This window comes from Dryobates pubescens, chromosome 34, assembly GCF_014839835.1.
Source record: "Dryobates pubescens isolate bDryPub1 chromosome 34, bDryPub1.pri, whole genome shotgun sequence".
In the NCBI taxonomy this organism is placed as follows: domain Eukaryota; kingdom Metazoa; phylum Chordata; class Aves; order Piciformes; family Picidae; genus Dryobates; species Dryobates pubescens.
The window spans coordinates 2,770,113-2,794,817 of NC_071645.1; the positions used below are offsets into that span (position 1 = coordinate 2,770,113).

At 45.7% G+C, this 24,705-nt stretch overlaps 1 protein-coding gene across 1 annotated transcript in view; it reads left to right on the forward strand.

Moving 5' to 3' along the window:
* Positions 1-24,705, forward strand: part of ARHGEF12 (Rho guanine nucleotide exchange factor 12) — a 78,264-nt gene that overhangs the window by 36,072 nt on the left and 17,487 nt on the right. The window contains exons 4-24 of the mRNA XM_054175966.1: positions 1,344-1,400; positions 8,267-8,365; positions 8,843-8,892; positions 9,758-9,815; positions 10,660-10,838; positions 11,415-11,492; positions 12,168-12,287; positions 12,902-13,036; positions 14,720-14,791; positions 15,645-15,737; positions 16,505-16,615; positions 17,110-17,208; positions 17,733-17,775; positions 18,106-18,211; positions 19,609-19,746; positions 20,220-20,252; positions 21,643-21,757; positions 22,977-23,082; positions 23,276-23,488; positions 23,939-24,068; positions 24,355-24,390. Of these exons, the coding sequence (XP_054031941.1) occupies positions 1,344-1,400; positions 8,267-8,365; positions 8,843-8,892; positions 9,758-9,815; positions 10,660-10,838; positions 11,415-11,492; positions 12,168-12,287; positions 12,902-13,036; positions 14,720-14,791; positions 15,645-15,737; positions 16,505-16,615; positions 17,110-17,208; positions 17,733-17,775; positions 18,106-18,211; positions 19,609-19,746; positions 20,220-20,252; positions 21,643-21,757; positions 22,977-23,082; positions 23,276-23,488; positions 23,939-24,068; positions 24,355-24,390 (2,071 nt within the window). The remainder of the gene's footprint in view (positions 1-1,343; positions 1,401-8,266; positions 8,366-8,842; positions 8,893-9,757; positions 9,816-10,659; positions 10,839-11,414; positions 11,493-12,167; positions 12,288-12,901; positions 13,037-14,719; positions 14,792-15,644; positions 15,738-16,504; positions 16,616-17,109; positions 17,209-17,732; positions 17,776-18,105; positions 18,212-19,608; positions 19,747-20,219; positions 20,253-21,642; positions 21,758-22,976; positions 23,083-23,275; positions 23,489-23,938; positions 24,069-24,354; positions 24,391-24,705) is intronic.

Consider the following 24,705-nt stretch of genomic DNA (forward strand, 5'->3'; position numbering starts at 1 on the left):
CAGTCTGAAATTTCAGGAGGCAGATACTGTAATTAGTTGTGAGTAGTTCTATTAGCTGTTTTAGTTGGAGTGTGAAATTGGAGATGTTCTAGCCTCTGCTGCAGCCACTATTCCTGTTGGATTTATTCCTCTTTCCTTGGAGCCTCGGTGGATTTTTGATCCATCTCTTACTTCTGAAGTAAATTTGTGTTTCCCACCATAATGTCCTTGAAGACAAATGTCTGTTTTTTAAAGGGTATTTTATCCTCTCTCTATATATATTTATTTATTTTTAACCCTTGCAAAAGGTTGAATTAGGGTCAGCTTGGTAAGCCTGGCTTGGAAATCAGGATGCATGCAGGGATACTTCATTCTTTCTCTGAAACACTAACCCAGTGACTACTGTGTATGTTCATGAAATGCATGACAGGCTCTTGTCTGAGCCTCCTGGCCCCATGCAATGTGCTTTTTTTCGTGCCTGTGCATTCTGCTGTGTAGCCCAGTTTTTTTCCCTGGGGCTTGTGGAAGAGATGAGAGTTGAATGGAAAGGTAGAAGATCTTGTGTAGTGTGTGTGGGGGGTTTTGCACAGGACATTTGAAGCTGATCCTTTAGAGCCATCCTGTTCACGCTTTCTGCCACTAGCTGCATGACTCCTTCCTAGTGTGCACCCAAAAAATGGGCTTTTAATAGCAGTTTAAAAAAACCCATGTAAGGGGAAAAACCCCAAACCCTGAGTCAGTGCTTGGCTCATTCCCCTTTGTCCTTAGCAGTAGGCAATGTGAAGTTACTTGAGGTTGGGATAGGTCTCAGGCTATAGGCTTGTGTTGTAGGAGGTTGTTTTCTTCAGAAGCAAACTTCAGGAATCCTCTGATCTCCATCTGACTGAAAGTCATTCCAATTCTGAGAGCTGTTACCTGGCACCACTGTTGCAGTGCCTGTGATCTGCTCTGCCAGAGGAACTCTGCGCTGTGGCCTTCGTAACCTCCTTTTCTTTCCAAGGGCCGAATTCAGAATGCAGGCGGCAATTGCTCTGGCCATAAACGTTCCCAGAGCAGCTTGGCCTGGTTTTTCCCAAGGATACTTTCTGTACTTCATTGCCAAGGAACTTCTTTTATTATGTCTTGGATCCTGTATTAATTTCTTTGTGGTGTTACCTGTGTCTTCACGCTCGTATTATTCACCCCTCGCTCCAAGTGTTCCACCTGTGTTTCGTTCACATCTTATTCATGTTTTGCACGATTTAACCTAATAAACCAGTCTGTGTTTTTCATGAAGTTTGTTTTGTTTTGTTTTGTTTTTTTTTCTCATGTTTGGTCTCCATATTTTCTATATCTCTCTCTCCTTTTCTCCTGCTCTCGTGCAGATAGCTCCTCCAAGAAGACAAAGTCTAGCTCGGAGGAGAGTAGATCCGAGACGTATGGTAAGCTAAAGCAGCTGCTGCAGCCTTGCACCTTTGCAGTCTGCTCCCTGCTTTCTGTCTGTGCACCCAAGGCTGTTTTTTTTTTTGTTGTTGTTGTTGATGTTTTTTTTAATCCTTTACACGATCTGCATGGTTGGCTCTGCAGCAGGGAGCGGGTTTCAATGTTGCTATCAGCTTGTAGTTGTTTCATTTTGTAGTTGCTGGAAACTAACCTGTAGCTGGAAAGCGCAGGCTGTCAGCTGGGTTTGCCTGGTGGCTGTTGAGACTTGGGGGAAACTTACTGGAACTGCTCCTCTTGGAGGGGTTTTTTTTTTGTGCCACTGAGTGTGTTTGGCATTGGAGGAGGATGCAGCTCCTGCTGGGTTTGTTTAGTTCTAGGAGAATCTCGTGTTTTGCTGTAACTGCAGAGGTTAACCTGGGTGAGCTAGCAAGTGATCTGTTAGCGCTGGTTGTAGAGGCTCTCCTGTCAGTTCCTTTTCATGTTTCACAGGAGGGGAAAAATATCCCTGTAATTTCAAAAAAAATACAAGAAAATGAGCTTCATTCACCATTCTTTGTTCTCAAGAGGGGGGAAACTTCCCCTGGCAGTCCTTTGTTGTTGTGTGTTACTGCTGCACCGTGGGCTTGGAGGCTTGAACAGACAGGTGTACAGCAGGCTGGGGGAGGAGCAGCCCTCACACAGCACTGGCTCAGATGTCTCAGTCCCCAGCCTGGGACACTCTCTCCATATTACCCTTATCTTAGTGACTAGTGGAATTCCTGATCTCTGAAGATATTTGCACTCATATCTTAGAAACTGGAAGACATGGAGGTTTCCCAAGCTGGTGGGAGCTTCTTTTGAATCCTTCTGGCTTCTGAAGGCTTGTTGCTACATGGCCATTACTGCTGCATTTCATGTTTGTCCATTCATGAGCTGCCTTCTTTTTTCCTCTCCTGTTCTTTCTCTTGAGGTGTAAAACAGTCTGTGATACTTTCTGATTTATTTATTTTCCCTCTGTTGAGAAAATTGCTTGCTGCATAACCTGCTGTGGCAGAGGGATTGGGAGCAGATGCAATAACTCCTCCATTATCAGCTTCATCATTCCACTAGAATAAAACTGCCAGGTGTTAATGGCTGGGAGACAGCCTCTTAAACCTCCTATGGAAAACAAAGTGCATCATAGCTCTGCTTCTAAAGAGCATTAAAAAATAAGGCAAAAAAAAAAACCCTGCAAACCCCCAAAATCACCATTCCTGATGAGTTCCTTCTAAACCTACACAGGCATCATGGCATCGTGGTTTGGGTTGCAAAGGACCCCAAAATCGTCCAGTTCCAACCCCTCTGCCATGGGCAGGGACACCTTCCACTAGTGTCCCTCCAGCAGATCCCTGTCTCTCTTGAACTGGGGAGCCCAAAACTGGACACAGTATTCCAGGTGTGGTCTCAGAATAGAGGGGAGGAGACCCTCCCTAGACCTGCTGGCCACACTTCTCTTGATGCACCCCAGGATGCTGTTGGCCCTTCTGGTCCCAAAGGCTCATTGCTGTCTCATGGAGAGCTTAACCGTCCACTGGGACTCCAAGGTCCTTCTCCATGGAGCTGCTTTCCAGCAGGACAAGCCCTGGTGCTGCCTGGTGGTGTTCCTCCCCATGGTGCTTAGTGACAGCTCAGGCTTATTAGAGCCCTGAACCTGCAGTTTTGCTTAGTGCTGCTTGCCCATAATGTTCTGGAGGTGCTGTCAAACTGCTGTAGGTTAATTACAGGAAACATTTGGTCTGCCTGATGGAATGTATCTGTGTTTATACTTCTCCCTGCGTCTGTGCAGTGTCCTAGTTTTTCATGGGTGGCAGAAAGAAACATGACTTCCTAATGTAAGCCTTTACTTCCCCCAAAGCTTCCTGCAGATGCTCGATCCATGCCCAGTATCTGTGGGAGCAGTTTCCACTCATCCTTCCTTTCCTGTGGCCTTTGCTGTGTTATCCTTGCCCTGCCTTTGTGCCTACCCTCTATTTTTCCCCAGGTTCTGTGGTATGTGTAGAGAAGCCTGCTGTTTGCTTTGGATGGGACCAAACTATTTAAAAGGCTAGAAGTAGAAATACTGTGCTGATAGTTTGCTTGCTGGTGAGTGGATGCTAGCTGGCTTCTTTGGCTAGCCCTTGGAAAGGGAAGAATAAAACAGTCTTGAATGACAGCAGGAAAGGGAGGTGGGGCTTTTGTGTCTGGGTTTGTTCTTACCTCTTGAAATTCTTAGTTAAGAAGCAAGAGAGCAGAGTTTCTTGAAGTATGTGAGTGGCTTGGGAAGGGGGAGCAGAGTGGTGAGGTAGGGAAATCATTCTGACCTACAGAAGCTGAGTTGCAGTGCCATGAAACATAGAGTGTGATATTTGCATCCATAAATCCACCCATCTCCTATCTATGTAGTCAACAACCTTTATGTGATCAGGAGAGAGAGTGAGTGGAGGTTTAGGTAGCTGCAACTGACTGTTTAGTGTCATAACCTTCCACAATTCATAGATTCATAGAATGGTTTGGGTTGGAATGGGACTTAGAGATCACATATGTCCAACCACTCCACCGTGGGCCAGGGACACCTTCCAGCAGCCCAGGTTGCTCAAGGCCTCATCCAACCTGGCCTTGAACACCTCCAGGGACGGAATATCCACAACCTCCCTGGGCAACCTGTTCCAGTGTCTCTCCACCCTCACTGGACAGAATTTCTTCCTAATCTCCAGTCTAAATCTGCCTTCCTCAGGCTTCAATCCATTCCCTCTAATCCTGTCACTACAAACCCTTGTAAAAAGTCCCTCCCCAGTTCTCCTGTAGCTCCTTTCAGGTACTGGAAGGCTGCTCTGAGGTCTCCCTAGAGCCTCCCCTTGTCCAGTCTGGGCAGCCCCTCACAGCCTGTCTCCATAGGGGACTCTTCCATATATTCCCTGCAACTTTGGGGTAATTTTGTAAACGTTTTTCTTTTGGACTCTCATCATTTTACCCCTGGTGAGATGCTTTTAAATCAGGCTGCCCCTTCCTGTTCAGTTTCTTGCAGCTTGTGTCTTTATCTGGTGACTGCCATTTTTGCAGATCATGAAAGGACTCTTGCAAGCCTCTCATCAGTGCCCTTGTAACAGGCAGTAGTGCAAGGGGCACTTGACCACAGGGCTTGAATGTGTGGTTGCCATGGCAGCAGATAGTCCCTATTGATCATGGTCCAAATCCATGCTGCTGTTTTGCTGGTGAGGTTCCCAACCCTTGTTTTATGAACACTGCTCAGTGCCATTGTTCTGAATGGTTTTATCAAGTCAATACCTCCCATGAATTTAAAACCAGGGAGTATCTGCAGGGGCTTTACAGGGTTTCTGTTACCAGGTTAGTGGAAGAATCAGCATTGAATGGCTTAGGTTGGAAGGGACCTTAGAGATCACCTGGAGAATGCTTCTAGTGTGGTGTTTGGTATGAGCATCCTAAATGAAATGCAGAATTTCATCCTGTGAGAAGTCTTTATATATATATATTAATCTTCTTGATAGTTTATTTTGCAGAGCAGGGGCTCTGCAAATCATTTCTGGAAAGGAGAACTTCCCAAGGGATGTGAAACCTTTGGGACCTCCTCAAAACCCCAAGGAGCTTGGCTTTGTTTATTGAGTGATTCATTTCAAATCACAATATTGAGTTACAGTTTCCCATTGTGGCCCTCATGCCTCCAGGGAGGTTAGAGTTCACAAGGCTCCTCCCATGCCATGTCCCACAAAAGTCTGATCAGAGGAAAAGCTACTTTGTATTATGGGATGTGGAATTGACGTGTCTGTTCTCTCCAGTGAGTCAGGGTTTTTTTAGGCTGAACCCTTGCTCCAGTTGTTGTGCACTGCTAGGGAAATGAGATTTCCTAGTTGATTGAATTAATTGCAGTCATTTAAATCTGTAGGAGAGAAGAAGGTAAATCATCTCTTGACTGAAGAATCATCGTAGAGTGGCTTAGGTTGGAGGGGACCTCAGAGATGGCTCTTCCAACCTCCCTGCCATGGGAGGGAGGAGGCATCCACAACCTCCCTGGGCAACCTGTTCCAGAGTCTCTAAAGAATTTCTTCCTAATTTCTAGTCTAAATCTCCCCTCCTCAAGCTTCAATCCATTCCCCCTTGTCCTATCACTGCAAGCCCTTGTTAAGAGTCAGTTGCAGTGATACCCAGGCATGTTGGTGGCAGCTATTGCAAACTCAGGGCTGCTCTCAAGCCAGTTAGTGCCCAGCCTGCAAAAGAAAAGGACCTGGGGGTGGTGGGAGATGAGAAACTCAACATGAGCCACCAGGGTGCACTTGCAGCCCAGAAAGCCAATCCCATCCTGGGCTGCATCAAGAGAAGCATAGCCAGCAAGTGTGAGGTGTCCCTGCCCATGGCAGGGGGGTTGGAACTAGATGATCCTTGAGGTCCTTTCCAACCCTGACAATTCTGTGATTCTGTGTTATTAGGTTCTCAATGGTTTGTAGCTTCCCTTTCAGCCCATTCCAGCGTGTCTAAGGAAATGTTCAAGGTACAAGGCATGGGTTATGAAAACACTGCTGCTCTGATCTTAACATTCCACCACTAAGCAGATTTCACATTGAATGTATTTCACTTAAAGAACAAAAGTGAACAAATGACAGATTCAGGAGGAGTTCTCTGCTGAGTTCCACCCCCCCCCCCCCACAGCACAGTAAAAGGGAGCACTTCAGGGTTGCTCTTTGTAGTCTACCTGGTTCAGCCAGAGTGCTGATCTAGTTCTGCAGGTCACAGTGTTGTCTTTGGAAAACTTTCAGATAGCTTCGTTAAAATCACTCTAAAGCTGTTGTGTGTCTCTGTCAAGCACAGCCTCTCTCAGCTGGCCCATGTGGACCTCGTTCCAGCCTTTTACATTGTGGTAGGGCAAGGATGAAGCACCTGCTTCTTGTCTGAAGAGAACAGATGTGGAGGAAAAGCAATTACAGACTCGTTTGGGTTCAAGTTGTCCTAATTGTGGTTGCCTCTCCATTCTGAAATTAAAAGATCTTGAGTGCAATTGAGACTTGTGATGTAAAGCACAGATGCACAGTTTACATTGGGTTGGAAGGGACCCTCAGAGGTCATCTCAGTCAGCAGGGACACCTCCAACTACATCAGGCAGCCCAGGGCCACATCAAGGCTGATCTTGGATGTCTCCAGGGATGGGGCTTCAGTATAGTTGAACTTGATTATTGTTAGAACTCAAATTATACTCTGGAAGGTCCTCCTGCATTGCCACTGCTTTGGCATCAGTTTCATGCAAGGAAGAAGCTTCTCAGTAGATGCAGGGTTTATTGATTCCTGGAAAGGAAGAGCTTCAGTGGAAGAGCAACGAGGGCACAGAGCTGTGCTGTGCCTTTAAACAGGGACAGTTCTTGTGAGTCAAGAGATTTAGTTGGTGTCTTACTCATAAAAGCTGTGCATCTGGCATAGGCTTTAAACTGAGCTGTTTTTATGAACTAGCATATGTTCTTTTTCCCACACCCCACCCTGGGGCATCATTCTTGTGAAGTGAGGCTTAAAGAAGCTTGGTCATATAGAAAAATGGGAGGTACAGAAGGGAGAGGCATCTTCTTCTGCTTAACCATGTAAACAGGGTCTGCAAGGTGGTGGGTTGTGGTACTCTTGCCTGCTTTCACCTTGCATCCCTTCCATCAGCTGTAGATTGTGATGTGTAGCACAATTTGCTTCTGCTTTGCTGGCAGAGAGGGAATTACTGGGCTGTGATACTGTGACCTGACTGCTGCAAGAGGTTCTGGAGTGGAACCTTTTGCACTATTCCCACAACCATTTTCATCTCTGCCAACCTTAAGGAGAAGAGGGATGACTGGGCAGAGAGAGTATTTTCACTGAGGCTCCTCACTTCCATTGGGAGTTGCTCCAGAGAAGTGAAAGGGGCTCTGATGGGGCAACAGGAATCTAAGACAGGGGTATGGCTCTGTTACAATTGTTACAATTAATTCCTTAAAAATGATTCCAGAAGAGGCACTGTTGCTGGGACAGCATCTTCACAATTGCTTTTGTTCCTTCCAAGCTCAAGAAAACTGCCCAGCACTTCCCCTTTCCAAGATGCTGTCCCCACCGTCTCTGCAGCAGGTTTTTGGTCACATCCTGAGTAATCCTGCCACCAGGAAGCAGAACAGATTGCCTTTGTCACTCAGCAGGTTAGAGGAGGAGCAGATTCTAGCTCCCATCTCCTAGAACTTTGGCCCTGTCATCCAGGAGCTGAGTGACAATCATGAAGTCCTGTTCCAAGTGTGTCTTGTTCTCCTTTACTGCTGCTGTTCAGGTTCCGTGTGGTATTGTCATCTGGACCAGCAGGTGCCTTCAGAGGAGATTTTTGCTGAGAACTGGGAGGACTTCTCCTGATCAATAAATCTGGCCTAGTCCAAAATGCAGAAGTTAGTCTGAGAGATTTGTGACTTGGTTTTTTTCAGAGGAGATTGTAAAAGTTGTTTGGTGGCTTTGGGTGATGTACTGGAAGGTGACAGCCCTCTACCATACCCTGAGGAGCTATGAATACAGACAAAGGGAGCGATGCTCATTGGTTTGTGTACATAGCTGCTGTTCTTTAAAAGCTGCTTGTACCTCCAGTTGTGTCTGATGTGCCAGAGCTATCTGCATCTCTGCTCTTGGAGATCTCTGTTTTGTGTAACTGAAGCAATGAGCTTGACCTGTCTTGCCATTCCTGTCTGTTTCTGGACTGATGCCCTGTTCCTGTCTCTCCTGTATTCTTCCCTCTGTTGTACTGTACCGGTTTCTCTCAGTGCTCTGTGATTATCTAGGAGGATAAGGTTTTGGACTGATGCCTAGCTTGTGTCTCTTTGTATTTCTCTCCTTCTCTTTCTCCTGCCCTCTCCCCACCGTTCTTATCCAGGTCTCGTTCAGCGGTGTGTTGTTATCCAACGGGATGAGAACGGCTTTGGGCTGACAGTCAGCGGAGACAATCCGGTCTTCGTGCAGTCCGTCAAGGAAGGTGAGCAGCCTTTGCCCAGTGTGGTGGCCAGGGAGCAGCCTGCACAGCTTTCCTGGGAGTCAAAAGAACCACGAGTGAGCTGGAGGAGAAAACTGCTCCTGCCTTCCTGGCACGCGGCATGGCTAGAGCTCGGCGCAAGGACGGTGCGCTGCGCCGCCGGGATGCCGTCATCCGATGGATTTGGAAACTGCCCTCTTGTGTCTGAGAGGAAGTCTTGCTTGGAACCTGGTGGGATTGTGGTTTGATGTAGCCACTGCAATATGAGAACAGAGCTGCTCTAGTCCAGATACTCAGAGATTTTTATCTGCTAGAAACAGAGGAAGCTTGAGTGAGTGTTTGAGGTCTCTTCCAGCCTTGGTGATTGTGTGAGTGCAGGAAGCAGCTTTGTGTGGGACTGCAGAAGTGCTTGAAATCTTTCTGGTCTTGCTTTGAATAGTTCTGCTGAAACTGGAACTAAATCCTTTCTTGCTTCTCTAGATGGAGCAGCCATGCGGGCTGGAGTGCAAACAGGTGATAGAATTATCAAGGTAAGGGCATTCAAATCACCAGAGAAATTGACCCTTTGTATTGAATGCTGCCTTTCCCTGAAGGAGTGTCACTGATCTGTCTGCTGTGAGGTTTGTATTTGCTTGTGGGAGAGGGGAAGGGGCTAAGTTTCCATGTTCAGGGGATACCAGGACAGCAACCACTGAAAACCCACTGCTGAATGATGGGGTTCTGTACTGGAGATCACTTTCACTGCAGAACTTTATGGGCAAGTTCAGCATCCTGCAAAGTTCAGGTATTACACATGATATAAAGACACAGAGGCAAGTGCAGCATCCTGCAAAGTTCAGGTATTACACATGAAATAAAGACAGAGGTTGGGGAGGGGAGAGGAGGAGTAGAAATTTCTTGCTAATTAGCTGTAAATAAATAGTCTTTGGGGGTTGCATTTTCATCCCCTAACTGCCCTCAGGTCTGTGTCCTCTCTTTCAAACAGCTAAGAAATCAAATCAGGAACTAAAACCACAACTTAGTTGAACTGTTGCTACAAAATGCTGTGGTGTTTTTGCACACAAAGAGCTGAGATTTCAAGTAGGCATTGAAATAAAGGAGTTTAAATAGCTACCCTCATTTTTTTTCTGCCCAGGCAGAGGTGGATTGCTTTTTTTGTGTCCACTTCCTTGGCTTCCTTTGGTATGTTTGTATAGTTTTAGTCTTTGCAGAGCTCTTCTCACCTAGATAAACTGTTAGAAGGAGCAAATGTTTATCTGCTAGTGTCTTGAAAAAACATGGTGATGGAGGGGCAAGGACAATATTCCTCATATGCTTGTTCTTTAGTGTTTGGCTGCCTTGGGTTGGAAACCAGGAGCTAAACACTGTTAACTTTTGCTTCCTCCCTTTCCCCAGGTGAATGGCACTCTTGTAACACACTCAAACCATTTGGAGGTGGTAAAGCTGATCAAGTGTAAGTAAGGGCAGGTTACTATTTTTGTCACTGTGCTCCTTTAAAGCATGAAAGACTTCATTTAAAAGGACCAATGACCAATTCAGCAGTCAAGTGACAACAATGAGGTTTAACCATGCTGAGAGACGAAGGGTGTGTATGAAACACTGAAGTGAAACTTCACTGACATCCCAGGCTTGAGCTGACACATGCTTCTGGAGTTTCTCCTTAGCTTCATTCATGTTTGAAGTTACTATCAAACTTTGCCTGTGTATCTTCCCATCTTTTGATTCCCCCATAGCTATGGAGACACTCTTAATGTAGGTAGAACTGTATGGTGCTTGCAAAATGCTGTCATGCTTGGCTGATAACTTTTTTTGTACCAAGAAGGTGATAGTGGTGGTTCCATCCACCCCAGCACAGTTTATTTTGTGGTGTGAGCATGTGTGTGCTGTAAAAGCAACCTGATAATTGTAACCTGATAGACTGGCAATTGCATTGCCTGCAAGGCTGATTCTAGGATCATAACAAAGGATGAGTATGAATGTAGAATGAGTATGTAGGATGAGAATGTATATAGAATGAGAATGTAGGATGAGTATGAAGTAGAATGGGTCAAGTTGGAAGGGACCTCAGAGATCATCTACTCCAGTCTCCCTGTTATGGGCAGGGATACCCCCTTCAACTAGATTTGGTTGCTTAAGGCCTTATCCAACCTGGCTGTGTTCAAGGCCAAGTTTTTGGATTACCTGAAACAGACTTGACAGTGGCCTGAGCTTTGTCTCTAGGATGAAAGGACAACCATAGAAATCTGTCAGTGTGTCTGAAGTTTGACTTGTTCTTCTTCTTCTTCTTCTCCCTGCAGCGGGCTCCTATGTAGCTCTCACTGTTCAGGGGCGCCCACCAGGGTCGCCTCAGATTCCATTAGTTGATTCTGAAGTGGATCTGGCAGCATTTGGGCATATGTCTCCCATCATGTCATCTCCCCATTCTCCTGGCACAGCTGTAAATGCAGAAAGGATCACTAGCCCAGTGCTGGTGGGGGTAAGATTTAAAGCTCTTTTTTCCAAAGAACCAATCTAGCAGTGGAAACCATCTGGGCTTGAATCTTTTCTTTTTTTGTGTGTGTCTTGAATTGTTTTGCACAACTCAACAAATTGGAATTGGAATATTTATCCTGCTACCCAGTGGGGAAAACCATTTTGCCAGTAAAAATAGCCAGCTCCATCTGAGGGTAATAGAAATACAGTAGAGGGGTTAATCACAGGTTGTCTTGGACTGCCTTTTGCATCATGTGAGGCTGGGTGTTGGTTGGGTCCGAGTCAGGCATGCTGAAACTTCTGTTCAAAAGTAGATAAGGCAAAGAAGAGCAGAGAAAGCAACTAAGCAAACACTTGTGGTCTGACTGTTGTTATGTATTGATTTGTTTCATGCTGATAGCTGTGTTCCAAAGTAGGAAAGAATGCACAGGACAGGATTTGGAAACTTTAGTTGTTTCTTCCAGGGCTTCAGAGCACAGATTAGGAAGTAGATGAAAAGTTGAGCATATCCATTCCATTATCTTTCTTCCCAGCTCCACCAACCCCCCACCCCAACCTTTAATCTCTCCATGTTTTCTAGGAGGAAAATAATATTGTCCATAACCAGAAGGTGGAGATTCTGAGAAAGATGCTACAGAAAGAGCAGGAGCGGCTGCAGGTACTGGAGCTGTGTGAGGTGGAGGGAGGTGGAAGAAAGCAGTGGTGCAGATACAAAGACTGATTGTTGAATCCCTTCTTAGCAGCACATTCACCATGCCTTTGCAGAGCTTGTGTTGCAGCTTAGCTTTTCTATATACCAGCCTAACACCAGAGATCCAGTTACACAAAATCATAGAATGATTTGGGTTGGAAGGGACCTCAGAGATCATCTACTCCAACCTCCCTGCCATGGGCAGGGATGCCTCTCAATTAGACTCAGCTGCTCAAGGCCTCATCCAACCTGGCCTTAAACACCCTCCAGGGAGGAGGCATCCACCACCTGGGCAGCCCATTCTAGAGTCTCACCATCCTTATACTGAAGAACTTCTTGCTAAGATCCAGTCCAACACTTCTCTCCCTCAGCTTTAAACCATTCCCCCTTGTCCTGTCTGTAGACACTGTCATGAAAAGTCCCTCTGCAGCCTTCCTGTAGGATCCTTTCAGCTACTGGAAGGCAGCTCCAAGGTCCCCTTAGAGTATGCTCTTCTCTAGGCTGGTATCTACTTGAAATGTGTACAGATGTGCTGTTTATTATGTAAAATGTGGAAATGGAATGCAGATTAGTAGTAGGTTGTAGTTTTCAGCTTTGATATTGAGGAGATACTGAATTGAAAGCTCCTAAATTGTTTTTCAGTCTCTGCAAGAAGAGTACAGCCGGTCACATACCACAAGGCTGCTCAAGGAGATACAGGAAACAAAGAAACACATTCCCCAGCTGCAGGAGCAGCTGTCCAAAGCCACAGGCTCTGCTCAGGTAACAGAATGTGTCAGGCTGCTCTGTGCTGAGTTCCGGGTGGAAATTCCTGGGAGATGATGATGTTCTGGGCAAGGAGGAGTTCCCTGCCCTGCTCTTCTCTGCTTGTACAGGCGAATTGCACCCTCTAGAGTTGAGACTGGCAATGAGGCTTGCAGAGCTTGTCAGGCAATAAATACAGGGCAGTGTGACTGTGTGTGGTGGAATTGACAGTGGACTTTCAGTTCTTAGATATATAAAATGGTTTGGGTTGGAAGGAGCCTTTAAGGTCATCTAGATCCAAGTGCCCTGCCATGGCCAAGAACACCTCCTACTACATCAAGTTGCTCAAGGCCTCTTCCAACCTGACCTTGAACACCTCCAGGGAGGTGCATCTACAACCTCCCTGGGCAACCTGGTCCAGTGTCTCCCCACCCTCACTGTAAAAAAAAGTCTTCCTACCTAATCTCCAGTCTAAATCTCCCCTCCTCCAGCTGCAATCCATTCCCTCTCATCCTATCACTACCAACCCTTGTATAAAAATGTCTTATAAGTGATGAAAACTACCTGCATTTGGAAACAGCTAATGTTGAAGGATGTCTCCCCATTTCTCCCCACCCCCTTTCTCTTTTTAGGATGGAGTCTTGTCCTCCAGGTCTGTTACAGAATCTCTGCAGATCAGCGACGTGGAGGCAGAGAGCGGGGACTGTGTGAGCAAACTGGATTACAGTGGGGACAGCCCCTCCCGACCAAACAGTGACATTGCTGATGTGAGCGCCATGGCTTTGCTTAGATACCTTTTGGTTTTGGTTTTCTTGTGCAGATTCTTTGCTTCTGTTGGCCTGTGCATCAGTAGCACTGTGTATTGCTAAAACAGGCTTCTCTGTACACAGCAAAAATACTTCCCTGCAGAAGCATATTTTATTGTGCTTCCATTAGGGACTGGGAAAGAAATAATGAGGGGTTTGGGTTGTTGGGGTTTTTTTTAATCCAGATTTAGATTTTTTTTTTCCTGGCACAATTCCCTTAACCAAAGAAAGAAAGATGGATGCCAGCATCTTCTTCAGAACGTGGAGATGCCAATTAGAGCATCTTTTAAGAGCGTGGTAATGTTCTGGTTGTGGCAGCTGTGACTCAGATCCAGCCGGTGGGCAAGCTGCCATCCATGTAAGTGGGGAAGAGCCTCACTTCTACCAACTCAGCTTCAATTATTGCCAACAGTAAAGCTCTTAGTCTGTTCACTCATTAGTTAGCAATCTGTGGGCTCATATGATCTCCCTATTGGAGTCTCTAGGCACCTAATCATTAGTGAAGTCATTATCTGATTAGTGCAGGGGAACTGAGACTCTGCACTTGGGTTTTGGCCTGAGTTGTTGTTAGAAGTTAAGCATGTGGGAGCTAAATTTTTGCAAGGGGGTGGAAGTGAAAAGGAAGGTGGGTCAGATACACCTCCAGAATGTGAGCATACATGGCTATTTTGAAACCTTCCTCCTCCCTCTCTAAATCTGACTAGATAGCACTCGTGCTTGTATATAAAATGCACAACAAAATTCATAGCTCTCTTCCTGGTAGAATCATAGAATGGCTGATTTGGGAAGGGGCCTCAGAGATCATCTCCAATTTTCCCTGCCATGGGCAGGGACACCTCTCAGCTAGACTTGGCTGCTCTAGGCTGGCTTTGAGCACCTCCAGGGAGGGGGCATCCACAATCATAGAATCATAGAATTGTTAGGGTTGGAAGGGACCCCAAGGATCATCTAGTTCCAACTCCTCTGCCATGGGCAGGGACCCCTTGCACTAGATAAGGTTGCCCAGAGCCACATCCAGCCTGGCCTTCAACACCTCCAGGGATGAGGCTTCCACCACCTCCCTGGGCAGCCTGTTCTAGTATCACTCAAAGCAACCTATTGCAGTTCTACCACCCACCTGAAGATCTTCTTAAGATCCAGTCTAACTCTGCCTTCCTTCAGCTTCAAGCCGTTCCCCCTTGTCCTATTGCTAGACACCCTTTATGAAAAGTCCCTCTGCAGCCTTCCTGTAGGCTGGGAATCAACAGGCTGAGTTAGCAGCCTAGCTGAAAAGACCTGAGTGTTGCTGTGGATGCACTTCAATTTTGCAGCATTTTGGTTTTGCAAATAAAGCTCTGTCTACTGGGCCACATGAGAAAGAGGTTGCCCAGCAGGTGGAGGGAAGTTGCTGGCTTCTGCTATTTTCTCTCGCTGGGGTTTTGGGGTTTTTTTTACCAAAACTCCTTCTGCATTTGGTTGGTTGGGGTGGGGTTTTTTGGAAACTGTGCATATGATGCATTTGAGTTTGGTTGTTCATCCCTCAGCTGTTTAACAGCTCACTCTGTGAGAAAGAAGAAGTTTTGGCTCTTGTGGCTGGCAGATTTCTTGTGCAGTTCTCATTTTCCTGCCTTTGCTGCTGCTCACCAGAGCTTCCTCCTTCCCCAGAGTCCTCGCAGTGGCTTGAAGGAGCAGATTTATCCAGATGAGAGCCCAGAAAAGACTGAGCTTCAAGATACTGTGAGTACAAAGCATAAAGTCTTACAACAGCATCTCCTGTAGTGCACTCATTAAAATCTTGCTGATTTCCCCCATTTCATAGATGGAGCATGCACAAACTTTGCTTTAGAAAATAAAATGCAATTATAGTTGTGCAAGGAAAGGTAATTAGCTGAGTAAATGTTTATGGAGCTTAAGAGCAGGCTCATTTAGAGGCAAGAAATACATAATCAGCAGTGAAACAGCTGGACATAAAATAGGTAGAGCAGTTGTACACATTTTATTCCTTGAGGCCAGCAGTAAAGGAAACAGCCTTTAGGATATTTTGTCATGAGGGATGGCTTCAAGCTTAGGTAGAAGTGAGACACAGCAGAAAGTGCAGACCTGTCTGAGTGTATTATTTTCATCCTTAGGATGAATTCTAAAGCATTTTCCACCTCATCTGCTTGACTTCTCAAAGTCATATTTCTGCTTTTGTAGTGAGATGGCATTTGTCATCTTAATGATGAAAACATGCCACGTGCTTAGTGTGCTCCTATCTGTGGGTGATGTGGTTGGGGTTGAGTCATCTGCTTGAATGTTTCTGGATGCATGGAAGCATTTGTAAGGAATGCATCTTGGGCACAGCTGCAGTTCCACTGCAGTGTGCAGTTCACAACTGCAACTTGGATGCAGCTGCAGTTTGCAGTTCACAGCAGCTGCAAGCTTGGACAGGGCCGAGTGAAAGGCACGTGGGTTTCCACTGAGTTTTGAGAAGGGGAATAAAACAAAAGGTAACATCTCTAACTTGGTTTACTGTGCCAAGAGAATAACAGCACTGTGCATTTCTTCCCTTCCCTGCTCTTTCTCTTCCCTCACTTCCAACTCACCCCAGGATTGCCAGTCTGGTGTTGGAAGTCCTTTATCCCGAGTGGGGCCTCAGATCATTGGAGCAGAGGATGACGACTTTGACACCGAACAGGAGCAGGTGCGACTGCTTTAGCCTCAGCCACATCTTTTTCCTCCCTCAGCCAGAATTCTTTTCCTCTGTGCCTAAACTGCAGGTGCTGTAGCACTTGTTCTTATTGAGCACTTCTTGTGTGGTGAGTGAAGAGCTGCAGAATGTGATCCCTGTAGGTGCTGATTTTGCCAAATGAAATAATTTGGGGAATTTCTGGCAATATGTCATCTTCTTGTTCTTTCTGTTCCTCTTTCTTCTCTTAATTTCAGGCTTTCTAGAATTTCTCTTTGACTTATTTAATTTCCCTTTGCTTATTTAGTTTCTATTAAGTTCATAGATTCATAGAATGGTTTGGGTTGGAAGGGGCCTTAAAGATCACCTAGTTCCAACCCCCTGCCATGTGCAGGGACACCTTCCCACTAGCCCAGGTTGTTCAAAGCCTCATCCAACCTGGCCTTGAACACCTCTAGGCCAGGTTCTGCATTACTACTACTACCATGGCTTTTGATTTATTAATCCTGAGAGTTATTTTAGCTGTCCTTTGCTGTTAATTGTGCTTCATTGCATTGTGCTCAGGAGACTATTTTAAAGCAGCCTTATCGTTGTGAGCTCTTCCTGGGATGTTCGAATGGCATTGCAAAGGTTCTGGCCTTGATAAGTTTTTATTCTAATTAAAGAAATAAGGAGCTAAGCTGTTGGAACAAAGCTGCTTGGTTTTGGTTTGAGGTGGGTTTTTTTTTTTGCTCACAGTAACTTTGTTGAATAATTCAAGCAGCTTCTTTGCATCTCTGCAGATTAATGGACAGTGCAGCTGTTTCCAAAACATTGAGCTCCTGAAATCTCGCCCAGCTCACCTGGCTGTTCTTCTGCACCATGTGGTGTCCCAGTTTGACCCTGCAGCATTGGTAAGATGTTCTGGGGTTGTTTCCCTGGCCCAAATTGGTAGTCTTAACCAGAGTGTGGCAAGATCTCCCTGTTCTTGTGGAACTGGCAGTGCCATGGCTGGATTGGCAAGGAGAGAAATACACATCCTGTGCAGGCATGAGAGTGTTTCACAGACAGGTGAAGAGAAGCACAGAGAGAACTGTCTCTTTCTGCTTACATTTCACTGTTGACAAACAAGTTCTTAGCTCTTGAAAGCATTTAATTCCACCTTGAGGGGATTAGTGGTTTGTGGGGAAGTTCTGATCTCTCTCTTCCTCCCCTCTCCCCAACCTCCCCTACTTTCCCTTCACCTGGGCAGCCTAGAAGAGCAGTCTGGGTGGCTGAAGGTAGCAGAGAAGAATATCAGCTCAGCAATGCTGAATCCCTTGAAATATTTGAAAGAAAACTTGGATTTAGGATGTCAGAAGAGTTCTCATGGCATCCTTTGATTTGTTGCCTTCCTTTTTCCCCACAGCTGTGCTACCTTTACACAGACTTGTACAAGCAAACCAACTCCAAGGAGACTCGGCGTGTCTTCCTTGAGTTTTATCAGTTCTTCTTGGACCGAGCTGCAGTAGGTTCCAGCCACTTCTCAGATTTTCAAGCATGTCTAGCATGTTGACTTCCTCCACTCTCCCCACAAAGCAATTATTTAACTCCTCCAAAGTGAAAAGTTCCCAGTGAATGTGGCAGAATGAATGGTGTATAGTCTGGGGTGCCTGGTAACTCAGTACATCACGGGGAGTGCTTTATCTGATAGGAGAAATAATTTTGTGATCCATAAGCAAGCCCAAGCTGTTGCACATTGCCTTTTAGTGAGTAATTGCTGCTCTTCTGATGTATTGGGAAACTTGCTGTTTGGATACCTGAGAAACTTCTTCACTGTTATGTGTTGGGCTCTTAGGTGGTGTAGTACTGCAGGTTTAGCTTAAATAAACCTTGGGTAATAAATATGCAGGATGAGAGTCACCTCAGGTGTGTTCAGGTTGTGTGATTATGGCTATGGAGGGGATTTTCTTCTATGCTCTGCACTCTTTGTTTTATTGCAGGGGTATTTGGTGTGTATTTCTTTAGCCTTTCTTTTCTTTTCTTTTGCAGAATCTCAAAGTTCCAGTTCCAGAAGAAATCTCCTTAGAACTAGGTAGGGTGCTCTTGCCCTGGGTATCTATTTCTGCTGTTTCTGCTCTCTGAGGCAGTCCAAGCAAGTTTGAAATGCACTTGGAGTTAATTCAAACACACACTGTCATGTATTACAGGGAGAGACAAGTCTTGCTAGGTTTCTTGAGGAGGACATAATGCATGCTCTGATACGTGTGTATCATAGAATGACTTAGCTTGGAAGGGAGCTCAGAGCTCATCTGCTTCAACCTCCCTGCCATGGGCAGAGACACCTCTCACTAGACTTGACTGCTCAAGGCCTCATCCCACCTGGCCTTGAATAGTCTATTAACTTTGGTCTTCTGAATTACAGACAGAAGAAGACCAGAACTCCTTCCTGAAGAGCTTCATCGCCAGTTCATTCAGACCATGCAAGATAAAGTCTGTCCAGAAGTTCAGAGGAATCTGGAAGATTTCAGGTAACAGCAAGGCCTGCCCAATACAGGGGAAGCCCAGACTTGAGGGGCAAAGTAATTCATCTTGGACTGAACAGGAAGATGCCCCTGGAGAGGGCCTGCAGGCTCACCCTGTGACCATTCCTTGAATGTTTTTTGACAGTGTTGCAAGTAATCAATTGCAAGATTATTTTTAGAGCCTCCGTTCTTCATTCCTTGAAGCTATTTGAGGCAGTTTCAAAATATGGTTTCATAGATGAGGTCATATAAATCCTTCTTACTAATTGTGTTTATAATCAGCTTAGGTCTCTTTTTTTCCCCTTTCTTTTTTCCTACCCTTTCCCCTTTGGGCATGGAATAATCCACTTTAGAGAGCTGTCATGGGCATATAGTAGAATTTCATCATTAATATGCCCTTTCATGTGAAGTCACAAGAGTTCTGTGCCAACAGGAGGCATTATACACCAAGACAAGTGCTCAGTAATGGACTTTTTCAGACACCAAACTGTCTCAGTTCAAGGATATTCTTCCAATAGCCAACCTTGCGTGCTGCAAAAAGAATAACTTCTTTTTCTTGACCCTCAGAGTGGCTGCCTCTCTTGATAAATACCAAACAGCTTTGTCCCTTCCAAGCCTATCTTAGCTGTGCTTTACAGGGAGTGCAAATGTTACAGGGAAATGTTGTGACTGCTCTATTTTCAACCCAATAATGGAGGGGTTTTTCCATACAGAATCATAGAATGTTAGGAGTTGGAAAGGACCTCAAAAGATCTGGGTCCAATTCCCCTGCCATAGCAGGATCACCAGGGACAGGTCACACAGGAACACATCCAGGCAGGTTTGGAATGTCTCCAGTGAAGGAGACTCCACAGCCTCTCTGGTAAGCCTGCTCCAGGGCTCTGTCACCCTCACAGTAAAAACTTCTTCCTTCTTTTCCTGTGGGACCTCCTCTGCTCCAGCTTGCCCCCGTTGTCCCTTGTCCTGTCATTGACCAGCACTGAGCAGAGCCTGGCTCCATCCTCCCCACACTCCTCAGGCTCCTCTGCTCCAAACTGAAGTGCCTCAGCTCCCTCAGACTTCCCTCAGCAGGCAGGTGTTCCACTGCCTTCAGCATCTTTGTGGCTCTGTGCTGGGCTCTTTCAAGCATTTCCCAAAAGTCCTTCTTGAATTGAGGGGCCCAGAACTGGACACAATCTTCCAGATGTGGCCTCAGCAGGGCAGAGTAGAGGGGGAGGAGAACCTCTCTCAACCTCCTCACCACACCCCTTCCAATACACCCCAGGATGCCATGGGCCTGATTGACCACAAGGGCGCATCGCTGGCTCGTGGTCATCCTGTTGTCCACCAGAACCTCTGGGTCCTTTACCCTGGAGCTGTCAGTGTTCAGTTTCAAATAATGCTTCCCTCTCCCCCTTTTCTAGGCAGAAAAGGAGCATGGGATTGACCCTGGCAGAAGGAGAGCTGAGCAGGCTGGATGCAGAGCGAGTCCGTGACAGGAATTCGGTGGAGAAGGAAAGAGCATGTGCAGAACAGATCATTGCTAAAATTGAGGAAGTCTTGTGAGTATAACTGTGGGGGAGTGGGAAAAGATTCTACCCTGAACCTGCCAACAGCAGGGCAAGAAATGAGGAACTGGAAGCAATTTGCCATCACTGTGTTTGTATTGCTTCCCCTGTTTGCTGTCAGTGTATGTTTGAGTGACACTAGCCAGAAGTAAGCTGATAGTTAGGTACAGTCCATAATAGCTTTTCAAGGAGGCTGCTGTTCAAAGAGCAGAGGTGGTGTTTCCACAGCTTGCACTTTATTAGAACAGAGTCCTGTTTATGGGCTGTAGAAACCTACAGGCTCAGAACCTGTTTCTTCTTCTGGTGTGAGCTGAATCCAGTTTTCCAGGCTAACTCTTCAGTTTGTTTACTTATTTCTCTCCTGGGGCTTTCTAACTAATTCTAAAGAACTGCTAATGCTCAGGGTGGATGTGACTGTGTGTTCACTGGGGTTTGAGTTCTGGTTTTGTATTCTCTCTTCTTTTTAGGATGACATCTCAGCCTTTGGAAGAAGACAGGAGGTAATGGAATTTGTGTGGGCTTGCTTAATTTGTGTAGAAGCCTACTGCTGGCTCTGTGCTGAGCAGAGCATGACAGCCCTCTGCTGGCTCTAGCTCTCATTTCCTGAGTCCCCTGGCATCATTCACTTCAGAGCTTCAGCCTCTAGCTCTCAACCCTTGCTTATGCTGAAGTTTGTTGCATTTGTTTCACATGTAAAAAAGTTGCTGTCACTTTGAGTTCATCTTTCTTTTGGTTGTCTTCTGTAGCTGTTTTAACCTGGTCTCATTTTTGTTTTCTCTATGTGCCTTGCCCTGTTCAGTTTGCATTTATACAACCATCTGGGCAGCTTTCTACTCTTCACAGCAGCTGTGCCTTTTACTGTTGCTTGTTTTTACCATAAATCAAAATTATTCTGGGACTTGAAGTAAATATTTAATGCTATTCAAGACGGGGTCTCATGAGAGTAAAGGTGATTCTTCCTTTTTACTCTGCTCTGGTGTAAATACCTTGAATACTGCATCCAGTTCTGCTGTCCCCAGCATAACAAGGACACAGAGCTGTTGGTGAGAGTCCAGATGAGGCCACAAAGATGATCCAAGGGCTGGAGCACCTCTGCTATGAGGACAGGCTGAGGGAGCTGGGGTTGTTCAGCCTAAAACAGAGAAGACTCCTGGGGGACTTTAGAGCTGCCTTCCAATAGGTGAAGGGATCCTACAGGAAGGTTGCAGAGGGACTTTCCATGAGAGTGTCTGGAAACAGGACAAGGGGGAATGGTTTGAAGCTGAAGGAGAGTAGGGTGAGACTGGAGCTTAGAAAGAAGTTCTTCAGTACCAGAATGGTGAGACTGGACTAGGTTGCCCAGGGAGACTGTGGATGCTTCCTGCCTTTGGGTGTTGAAGGCCACGTTGGATGAGCAGCCTTGAGCAGCTGAGTCTAGTTGAGAAGTGTCCCTGGCCATGGTATGGAGGTTGGAGTAGCTGATCTCAGGACCCTTCCAACCTAAACCATTCTGTGATTTTAGGACCTTTTGGGTAGTTGCCACCTTTTAGATACTCTTTACATATCTTTTATGGACTCTTTATGTAGCTTTTATGTAGTCTTTATATATCATCTTTTACATCTTCTTTGTATATCTTTTATATAGTCTTTTTATACTTATACTTCCTATATCTTTCATATACTCCTTATATGTCTCCTGTTCAGTCTTTGCCATTGCTGTGGTGGTTTGTTTCACATTAAAAAATGGAGAGATCCCCAATTCTGTTTAGTCTAAAACACTAATTTCTCAAGAGAACCTTTGCATTTCACCTTCTTAAGTTTCTTGACAGAAGAATTTTGTGTTTCCCCCAGTGCATTTCTCCTCCTCCTGTTTTGATGGGAGTTTTTTTTGTGTCTCTCTGCCCTTGGCAGTTCCACCATGCAGTATGTGATTCTCACCTACATGAAACACCTGGGAGTCAAAGTGAAGGAGCCTCGGAACCTGGAGCAGAAGCGTGGCCGCATTGGTTTCTTGCCAAAGATCAAGGTAACAACATTGTAGCAAGAATCTGTTGCTTTAAAGCTGCCCAGCAGCTTTGTCAGAATTCAAACTCCACTTGTGCCTGACACATTGCAATTTGAGGCTGTTTTACAGTCTTCAAGGCTGCAGCAAGAGGATCTGGGATTACTGAGCTGGACGGAAAGCCTGAAGTTGAAAGTGGGCTCTACGTAGGATTCCAAACATTCATTAGAACTGAGTTGCCTTCTTGCTTCCTTTATTTCTGTCCCTGAATTCTAGCAGCTTGGTTTTCCCGATACTAGCCTCATTGAAACACTTCTCACTCCATGTTTCATGTATCACTACCATGAATCACTTGAGGGTCTCATTAAGGCTGTGTACTTCAGTTTTCTTCTTGAGAAACTTGCCCAAAAACTCATGTTGCATGATGCAGGAGAGCTGCTCTTCCTGCCACCCACACTTCCCTAGTTATATAATGACTTTTTCCACCAAAACTCCATCTCTGTGGGTGTGTTCAATTGTCTCCCACGCTCTGGGGGTGTATCTGGTCACAGCAGCTACTTATTTTTATCAGCATTCCAACTTCCTTTGAAATCTTGAGGCTGTTAGGAGCAGTTCTGCTCTGACAGCGAAAAGAGGTTTGGTTAAGCACTCACAACCTTTGTGAAGTAGTACAACAAGTTGTATTTCTCTCTCCCAGATGAGTCTGTATGCTTGTGGGAGATTTGGAGGCACAAGATGTGCCTCAGAGAAAGGAAGTGTTGCTGGTCACTGTAAATAAGTCTCTTACTCTAGGGAGGAGAGTGGAGTCCAACTCCTGCTAAGTTAAAAACAAGGTGTGGGGTTTTTTGCTTAGAATACTTAAGACACTGGAACAGGTTGCCCAGGGAGGTTGTGGATTTTCCCTCCCTGGAGGTGTTCAGGGCCAGGGCCTTGGGCAACCTGGGCTAGTGGATGATGTCCCTGCCCTTAGAACTAGATGATCTGTAAAGACCCTTCCAGCCTAAACCATCCTGTGAATCTATGAATCTCCTAATGTGATGTGTCTCCATCCTACACCACTAATAGTCTCTCCATAGCTTGTCTTTGCCCCTGAATGCTGCAGGATGTTGACCTCTCAATAACTTGTCAGCAACAAAATTCTCACGTACCAAACTCCTGCAGTTTGAAAGAGGAAGTCTGAAAGTGGTTTTGAAGGAATGAGTGATCTCTTGCTTTGCTTTTCCTTCTTGTGTGTTATCTGCAGCAAAGTATCAAGAAGGAGAAAGAAGGAGAGGAAAAAGGAAAGAGAAGAGGCTTTCCTAATATTCTGGGCCCACCAAGGAGACCAAGTCGACACGATAGCAGTGCAAGTATGTCAGACAAGGGAATCTTTGTTCCCTAACCAGCTGAAGTTTTTGTGGAGCAGACTCAGTCACCTGTTTGGTTTTCAAAGATGTTTCTAAAGACACACAAACTTTATTTTGTCCTGAAATGCTTCCTCTCTTCATCACTGAGGAGGGGCAGAAGCTCTTTCAGCAAGGTAACCGCTGTGTGTTTGTTCAGTTGGCAGAGCCATGGAAATGCAGAAGCCTCGCCATCCAAAGCACTTAACCACAGCAGCTTCTGTTAGCCCTGAGCCACCAGACCCTGGCAAAATGCGCCAGAGTGGCTCCTCCAGTGATGGAGCAGAAGCACCATACCAGCCAGCCAACCCAATGTCTCCTTTGGCAGTGGGTCCCTTCTCTTCTCCAGAGGGAAGCAAGGACAGTGAAGCAGGTAGGATGATGCTAGCGAAGAGGAATGATGAAAGATTCTTTTGTGAAGGGGATATGCAAAGCACAGTTCTGATGCAACAAAGCTGCCAAATTGGGAAATGTGCTGATGTCATTAGATGTCCTCTACCTCACCTTAGTCATCTTTTCTGGTTCAGATCAGGAATTCTTATCGTGGCCAGGAATTGTTGGTAGGTGGATTCTATCACTGTGGCATTGGATCATGTAGCAGGGGAAAAAAATGAGCTCAGCTGCCTGCTTTTGTAAGCACCAAGTCGGTGTCAGCTGGAAGCATTTGTCACTGAGAGTTTCCTTACCAAGCTGGGAATTCATTTCCTCCAGCCTCAAGCAGAAATGAGGCTGTGAATCAAGAGGTTGTAAAGAGGCTATGAAGTTCTCTCCTGTAGTCTAACTTGGGATGGTTCTTGACTTTTTGGACTTGTTCTCTGTTTAGGTTTGAAGCAGACTGGAGAAGCTCCACCTGCAAATGACTCCATGGATGGCACACCCCGCACACCTAATAATACCTTTGAATTCCCATCGCCTTTGGAGAACTTGCAGGAGGAGGAGGGAGAATCAGAGAGGTAACTATGGTGCCCTTGGAAGAAAGTTGATGTGACAGTGGCTGTTGAAGCTTAGTTCATAGAACTGTGAGTGCCATCCTTGGTGTTCAACAGTATGGGTAGAAGTAGGAGATGCTGATGTCTGTGCTGCTGTGACAGTACTTGAAAACCATGATCAGGAAAGGGGTTGGGTGGCAGATTGACCACATCTTCCAGTTAGGAGGCTAGGCCTTGCCTCTGAAGTTATGCTGAATGTCTGATGAAATTCTTGCAAGCCTTCCCTAATCATTTCTTTCCTTCTTTGCAGAGTGGTTGACATGGGAACACCAAAGCCTTTTCGCAAGTGAGTAGACTGCTACATGTGTGAACTTCCCTGAGTTTTGGTGAGACTGAAGTAGAATGAATGCTGCACTGCTCTCTGTTCTGAGCCAGGACAGTTGTGCAGTGCTGTTAGCTCTGTATCTGCAGGTAAATGGAGGAAAGAAACTGTAACCTGCCTTTTCACCAAGTTTTGGTTTACTTTAAGGAAATTCTTTTTTCTGTGTCATTAAAAGGAGTGGTAGGGGAGATGGGGAAGAGATTCTCTCTTAATTCAGCTGTAAAAGGCAAAATGAGGAAAGATGCCTCGAGGTTAAGACTGCTCTGGAGAGCCACATTC